The 7,546-nt window shown below is 34.5% G+C and overlaps 2 protein-coding genes across 2 annotated transcripts; both read left to right on the forward strand.

Moving 5' to 3' along the window:
* On the forward strand, positions 1 to 1,525 carry LOC106324783 (ubiquitin-conjugating enzyme E2 7). The gene is made up of 6 exons (XM_013762767.1): positions 1 to 218; positions 300 to 402; positions 597 to 694; positions 778 to 878; positions 991 to 1,068; positions 1,148 to 1,525. The coding sequence occupies exons 1-6, from the start codon at positions 176 to 178 to the stop codon at positions 1,223 to 1,225; spliced, it is 501 nt and encodes a 166-aa protein (XP_013618221.1). The 5' UTR covers positions 1 to 175; the 3' UTR covers positions 1,226 to 1,525.
* A 2,407-nt stretch (positions 1,526 to 3,932) lies between these two features.
* LOC106320392 (UDP-glucuronic acid decarboxylase 3-like) lies at positions 3,933 to 6,392 on the forward strand. The gene is made up of 10 exons (XM_013758750.1): positions 3,933 to 4,016; positions 4,177 to 4,318; positions 4,625 to 4,799; positions 4,890 to 4,981; positions 5,122 to 5,186; positions 5,262 to 5,350; positions 5,424 to 5,501; positions 5,578 to 5,802; positions 5,882 to 5,922; positions 5,994 to 6,392. The coding sequence occupies exons 2-10, from the start codon at positions 4,238 to 4,240 to the stop codon at positions 6,174 to 6,176; spliced, it is 1,029 nt and encodes a 342-aa protein (XP_013614204.1). The 5' UTR covers positions 3,933 to 4,016; positions 4,177 to 4,237; the 3' UTR covers positions 6,177 to 6,392.
* The last annotated feature ends 1,154 nt before the right edge of the window (positions 6,393 to 7,546 follow it).

Consider the following 7,546-nt stretch of genomic DNA (forward strand, 5'->3'; position numbering starts at 1 on the left):
ATCGGTTCCCCGACAAACCCCAAGTTCCATCTTCAGAACCAGAACCTTCTGTGTTACAAAAAAAAAAAAAAAAGAACCAGAACCTTCTTGTAACCGATTATAAAATCTCAATTTCGATCACCAGCTTCTCTCTCTAGAGCTTCCCCCACACCTCGATCCTCTCTATCATCAGCCAATGGCATCGCAAGCTAGCCTTCTCCTCCAGAAACAACTCAAAGGCACGCCGCAAAAATTCAATATGGTATCATCAATCTTCTCTTCTTGATTGCTTATCTTCTCATTTTGATCTATTGATTCAGATCTCTGTAAGCACCCTGTTGATGGATTCTCCACCGGACTCGTGGACGAGAAGAATATATTCGAGTGGAGCGTTACCATTATCGGACCTCCAGATTCTCTCTAGTACGCTCCAGATACTCTCTGTCTCCTTAGTTTAGGTTTTGTTTGAAATGGTATTGCTTTCAGTTGATTACATCGGAACAGAGAGAGAGAGAGAGAGAGAGAGAGAGAGAGAGAGAGAGAGAGAAGATTGCTCTGTCCTTTTGTCTCAATGCTCTTATGTTTTTTTTTATTAAATAAAGTTGGTGACGTTGCAGTGAAGGAGGATTCTTTAACGCTATCATGACCTTCCCGCAGAATTATCCTAATAGCCCACCATCAGTGAGGTTTATTTCAGACATGTGGCATCCTAATGGTTAGTTTCTCTCCTACTCTGTTGTTTGATTGGAACAGAGGAATATCAATCAAGGACATGTTCTGTGTTCTTATGGCATGCAGTTTACTCTGATGGTCGTGTTTGCATATCGATTCTTCACCCTCCTGGTGATGATCCAAGTGGTTATGAGCTTGCCAGCGAGCGCTGGATGCCTGTTCACACTGTATGTTAAACATGACTTTTGTTAGTCTTCGTCTGCGTAGTAGACTCTAAGCTCTTAGTATTACACCATACATCAGTTACTCTGGTTAGATCTTTTAAGTGATTTGTTTCAGGTTGAAAGTATTATGTTGAGTATTATATCTATGCTCTCTGGTCCCAACGATGAGTCTCCTGCAAACGTTGAAGCTGCTGTGAGTGTTTCAGCCCTCATCAGATTCGTTTGCAAATGAAGAGCAGGTCTTGGTCATGAGTGTTTTTGTGTGTTTGTAGAAAGAGTGGCGAGAGAAGAGAGACGAGTTCAAGAAGAAAGTGAGCCGCTGTGTCAGAAAGTCTCAAGAAATGTTGTGATCAACTTCAGACTTCACACCTTTGAGATCTCTCTGGAGTTTCATCCAAGTTCTTCAAATTCCCTATCTGAAACTTTTCAAAATTGTCCAGACACAACTTGTTATAACCCGGTCTACATCGTTTTGTTGCGTTCGAGAACCAGAGCGTTCTGGAAAGTGTTGTTCTTGAGAAACTGGCAATCATAATGATAAAGTTTAGTACTCTTTAAGAATGCTTTAGTGTCAGGAATGATTTGCTCTCTTATTTTGCCCTGTTGGCAGTTCACAGTTTGTTTTTGTTGAAGTACGTTCCGTTTATCTGCTTTAGACGGTTTTTGTAGCGTCTTTTGTCTTCACACGCCTTGCCGGTTTATCAAATAAAACCGGCGTGCAGTTACGAGCCGCTACGAGACAATAGTTTATTTTTTATTTTTTCAGACAATAGTTTCCACATTGATAAGAGAGACTATTAATCAAAAAAGTTCAGTCAATATAGCCAAAGTTGTAGATAATTAACCGATTTGTTGTGGTTTATAAAACTGAAACCACGTGCTGTTGTGTTGATAAAACGTAAGTCAGACTCTAGTTTGGTTGGTGTTACGCTAAAAGTAATTCTTACTCAATTGGACAACGAGTTTGTTGAAGATATATATCTATATATGATATGATGCCTTCTACTTTTTATTAATTGTATTACTATTTCCATTTATTAGATAGTTAGAATGTTTTCCCCCCAAAATATCTACTCACGTAAATCATATATCATTACTGATAGTACAATACATTCAAAAAAAAAGTCCTTATTAAGTTATTAAGTACATGCAACCCCATAACTTAAACACCAAGATTTTTATTGTAAAAATAATCATAAATGACATACAGAATGGTATGTTCTCATTTGGTGAATTTGCGGATGAATTGGGCCAATACCATTAATGTCTTTGATTAAGCTATATTTTCTTTTCAATATACTGATATTTCCATTAATTTATGGTGGTTTTAATTTTGGAAAGTCTAATATTTTCTTTCCAAATACACTATTTTCGTTCGAATCATCATAAATGGACTGCGCTATTCATGTCTTGATTAAGCAATATATTTTAATATGAATACACTGATATTTCCTTTACTTTAGTGTTATTTTGATTATATGGAAAGTCTATTGTTTTCTTTCCAAATTTAGATAAATATATCCACCGTTTATTTGGTGGTTGTATGTGTTCTGTGTCGAATTATGATTATTGATTTATAAGAGTAACCATCGCTTTTATATGTTTTTTTGTCAAATGTCATAAGGTTATTATTGTTTCGTATACTTTATTTTTGTCACTATACCTTCTTACTTTGCTAACATCTACTAATCGAGAGTAATCTATTCTATATTTTTTTTTACATTCTATTAATCAAATTCGAGATGGTTTGAGTAGCCAGACCGGAATAGAACAACCAATAAAACATAAATCTTTATGGAAAGATTTCGCCGTCTTAGCTAAAAAATCCGAAATATGGTTTTGCGTTAGTGGGATGTGAGTGATCTTGAAATCCGGAAAGCTCTATCCTTTCCAATTCTGTTGCAAAGCTTGACCAGACATGAAACTCCTTAATCATAGCGATCAAATCTTTGCAGTCTGTTCCAAAACTCCGACATGTTGAATGCTGAAGCATATTCTCCATCGTCCATCTTAGCGCTTTCACTTCTTAATGCAATGCAGATTCTCGTCTCGGATAATTCCGGGTGCCCATAAGTTGAACCTTCTCCAAACTATCCATTCATATACATCCACAATTTATCTATTCTATTAAAACAGCAACATGCTACATTGATATATGTTTAGTCCAAACTGAACTTAATTTTAAAATAACTACATTATTCTACAAAATACAAAAGTAATACGAAACCTTATATAATACCTCTCTTTTTTGAGCCAATCAAAACCACTTCTTTTATTCTTATATTGTAGTGATCCACTATTCTTATCTTAACTAATTAAAATCCATGTTTATATAATATATTTGAGCATGTAACAAAAATAATGACATGTTCGACTATAATACCTGTAACATATTTCGCCAAAAAAATATGTTAATATACTTTATAAAGAATATGACCATGTATGACATGTTCCATATAATTCATTCATATGTGCGATTGGAAAAGCCCAATGTTATTCAATTTTTAATGGGTTTTAATGTACGGCCTATATATTGTCAAATATGTTTGATATATATATATTTAAAATGGTTATATGCACTGATTTAAATATTTAATAACTTTAAGAATATTTTAATTTTTGTGATTTTGAATATTCAAATAAATTTTTTTTTCATTGACAACTATATATAACTATTAGTAATTACTACACGTTGAAATTAAACATAAGTATTCTGATATTTATTCCGATACGAATCGATTTTTTTCAAGTTTTTGTGTTTATATATATAAAAATTAAGTTTTTTGGAAAAAAATTAAAACGAAAAATATATCGGCTCTTTTTAAAAGCGGGTTAGAATCTAGTAAACTAATTTAATTCATTTACCCCCTACAAGGCGAAGATCAGCACCTAGTACATAGGAAAGAAGAATTCTAGACGTAACATATACGTCAAGGTGAGTCGACGTCATGTAATAATCTCTTGTAATCTTTTGAGAATGGGGACAAAAATAAAATTAGCTGGATGTACACCGATTAAAAGACTGAAATTGGGAAATAATTAAAAGCTGCAAAAGTCATTAAAAAAATGTTAAAAAAAACGCAAAAGAAAAAATGGAAAGTCAGATTCATGTTAGGTCAGACATTATCGTGATTAGTTGAGGTAATTTTCTAATTTGTTAATTCCGCATTTCGTGTTTTCGAAGTCTCAAAGTTTTGTCTAAACTTTATTATATTAAATCACCAAATAATCAATTATATCGTGGAATTTAATTAAAACTGACTATAAGAAGCCGATCCCTCTTCTCTTATTCTCTCATCAGATCACAGAACAATCGAGTTTAGGTTTGTCATTCAAAACTCGTTTCGATCTCAGCAAAGCAAATGGCGGCGACAAGTGAGAAACAGAACGGATCAAAGGCTCCTCCTCTGCCTTCTCCTCTCCGCAACTCCAAGTTTCTCCAGGTGATCCGATTCAAACCCGTTCTAGATTTAAGATTCGATCGTCACCGTTTGAATCCAGTGTAGCTTCACCTCGAATCCTTTATGCATTGTTTAGTTCCTGTCCAAATCCGAATCGGTTTATCTTATGTTAGTCACTTGATCTCTTTTTGGCATTGTAATGAAACAGAATCCTAGTTACGCCACGTAGATCTGACCCTACATTGTGAGACAACTTTGTGTCATCGTAGATTTGATCTAATCAGATGTCTGTTTTGATCTGATTGGCTGTGTGATTGAAAAGGGTTTCTAATGATTTTTGTTGTGAAGTCGAATATGAGGATCTTGATCTCGGGAGGAGCTGGCTTCATCGGTTCTCATTTGGTTGATAAGCTCATGGAAAACGAGAAGAATGAGGTCGTTGTTGCTGATAACTATTTCACTGGCTCTAAAGAAAACCTCAAGAAGTGGATCGGTCACCCCAGGTTCGAGCTTATTCGTCACGGTATGCTCTCTCTCTAGACTCTTCAGTTATAGTTTTGTTGTTTTATATATTATTATCATCAGTCATCTCTGTTTTTTTTTTAAATATTAGATGTTACGGAGCCTCTGTTGCTTGAGGTTGATAGGATCTACCATCTTGCTTGTCCTGCCTCTCCTATCTTCTACAAGTACAACCCCGTCAAGGTTTGTGTGCCGAGGAAGTATATACATTCTTCTATCATTATTAGAAGCAGGGCCGGCCCTGAGATTTTGGGGGCCATAGTCGATTTATTAAAAATATTGAACTAACATTTTTTTCTTTAATATCTGATATGTTTCTGCAGACAATCAAGACCAATGTGATGGGTACAATGAACATGCTTGGTCTTGCCAAGCGTGTTGGAGCAAGGTTCATCATCACATATTTACTTTAAATCAAAATATTCTTCTAGTTTCTAACACTTTTGTTATTCTCTTATGATAGGATTCTGCTCACCTCAACCTCGGAAGTGTATGGAGACCCTCTCATCCACCCTCAACCAGAGAGCTACTGGGGAAATGTCAACCCCATTGGTAACTTTCTTCATCTCATAATATCTCAGTGTTACAGCGTTGTTAACTTAACATGGTTTGATTATTATGAAAGGTGTTCGGAGTTGTTATGACGAAGGCAAGCGTGTGGCTGAGACTTTGATGTTCGACTACCACAGGCAACACGGCATTGGTCAGTTTTTTAATCCTCACAGACCATCAATTTTTCGAATGAGATTCTTATTGTGGGCCCATTTGGTATTTTGTAGAAATCCGCATTGCTAGAATCTTCAACACGTATGGTCCTCGGATGAACATCGATGACGGGCGTGTGGTGAGCAACTTCATTGCTCAAGCACTTCGAGGTGAGGCGTTGACGGTTCAGAAACCGGGGACACAGACCCGCAGTTTCTGCTATGTCTCCGACATGGTTGATGGACTTATCCGTCTCATGGAAGGCGATGATACTGGCCCTATCAACATCGGTAACCCAGGTCTGGCTTCTTCCTTCCAACATTTAAACTTGAAGAGATTTTATCTATCTGCTTATGTCTGCATCTCTCTGTTTCTCAGGTGAATTCACAATGGTGGAACTGGCTGAAACGGTTAAGGAGGTTAGAATCTGCTTTACATGAATCTTGAGTGTTAGTTAGTGTTGTTTGGTCTTAATGAATGTTTTACGCAGCTTATTAACCCGAGCATAGAGATAAAGATGGTGGAGAACACGCCGGACGATCCAAGACAGAGGAAGCCAGACATAAGTAAGGCTAAAGAAGTGTTGGGTTGGGAGCCAAAGGTGAAGCTCAGAGAAGGACTTCCTCTCATGGAAGAAGATTTCCGTCTAAGGCTTAACGTTCCCAAAAACTGAAAAATGCAAACGCACTGGAGAACGCAGACGCGTTCTTTGATTTGAGGAGTTATTCAGTTTTTTGAGTGATATGATATGCTTACAGTATTCTACAAAGTGGTGGTTTGGTTTGGTTTCTTGTGTTTTTATTAACCTTTGCTTCTGTTCGTAGAGAAATAAGTTGGGATATGTTTTTTGTTTTTGTTTAATTGAGGAACGACTCTTTTCTGTTTTTGATTTCAATATTATTAAATATATAATAAAAGAAATGTATAATATACTCTTTTTTGTTTAATTTCTGTGTTGTTATTAATCTTTTCGTTTTTGAGGAAGTCAAAGCATTTTATTTTTCTAATTAATACTCCTTCCGTTTTTGAATAAGTGTCGTTGTAGAAAATTTTTTTGTTACAAAATAAGTGTTGTTTTCGATTTTCAATGCAAAAATTATTAGTTTTATTCAGTAATTTATTTTTCTATTGGTTGAAATATGGTTAGGTGTATTGGTAATTGTATTTTTACATAAGAAATATACAAAATTAATTGTTTCCTTAATCCGTGTGCACAGTTCCAAAACGACACTTAATATGAAACATATGGAGTATACAAGATGTTAGTTCATCTGTATGCAGGATTCTGAATTTCCGATTTTGATTGCTACTCCCTCTGGATTTAAATATAAGATGTTTAAGGTTTTAATCAATAAAATTTCACTACTCATAATTTTACTTTTCAATTTATGTTTAAATTTTAAAAATAAATGCATTAATTATATCTCAAAACATTATACATTTATATGCAAGATAAAAACATAGAACATCTTACATTAGTATCCGGAGGGAGTATTAAATAGTCTGAATTGGTACTCTTATGACAGACAACATTGTTATTGTATGCTTTTAAATGATGTAACAAAATTAATGAAGATGATGTGATTCAGATCTAAATATGTTATTGATGCCTGTGTGGATCTTTTTAATTAATTGAGAATCAAAATTTACATCCAGTTAGGCGATAAAGTACGAGAAATTAGGAGAAATTCTTGGGTTCGAACCTCTAGATTCACCAACCAATAGTGTTTAAGTATTTGATATTTGATATCTTTTAAAAAAGGAAACAAAATTGAATTTCCAAATAAGATTATATTTTTAAAATAAAACAATAAAAATACATAAAAATAGTTACAAAAAATAAATAAATAAATATTGATAAACTTTTAGCAAAATACTAAATCCTATACCCTAAATCCTAAACTCCAAACCCTAAATTATAAACCTTAAATCTTGGATAAACCGTAAACCATTAGAAAATTTTAAACCCTAAATCATACATTAAAAACTAAATCTTAATAACACTAAACCCTAAACCCTAATCACTAAACCCTAAACCCTTGG

Source organism: Brassica oleracea, chromosome C2, assembly GCF_000695525.1.
Source record: "Brassica oleracea var. oleracea cultivar TO1000 chromosome C2, BOL, whole genome shotgun sequence".
NCBI classification, from domain to species: Eukaryota; Viridiplantae; Streptophyta; class Magnoliopsida; order Brassicales; family Brassicaceae; genus Brassica; species Brassica oleracea.

Excerpts from the sequence above, each read along its gene's own strand:
- LOC106320392 (XM_013758750.1), top strand. The coding sequence starts at position 4,238 with ATGGCGGCGACAAGTGAGAAACAGAACGGATCAAAGGCTCCTCCTCTG. Across the intron at positions 4,319-4,624 it reads GCAACTCCAAGTTTCTCCAG|TCGAATATGAGGATCTTGAT; the intron begins GTGATCCGATTC and ends TTTGTTGTGAAG. Across the intron at positions 5,187-5,261 it reads GCCAAGCGTGTTGGAGCAAG|GATTCTGCTCACCTCAACCT; the intron begins GTTCATCATCAC and ends CTCTTATGATAG.
- LOC106324783 (XM_013762767.1), top strand. The coding sequence starts at position 176 with ATGGCATCGCAAGCTAGCCTTCTCCTCCAGAAACAACTCAAAG. Across the intron at positions 219-299 it reads CCTCCAGAAACAACTCAAAG|ATCTCTGTAAGCACCCTGTT; the intron begins GCACGCCGCAAA and ends CTATTGATTCAG. Across the intron at positions 403-596 it reads GGACCTCCAGATTCTCTCTA|TGAAGGAGGATTCTTTAACG; the intron begins GTACGCTCCAGA and ends GTGACGTTGCAG.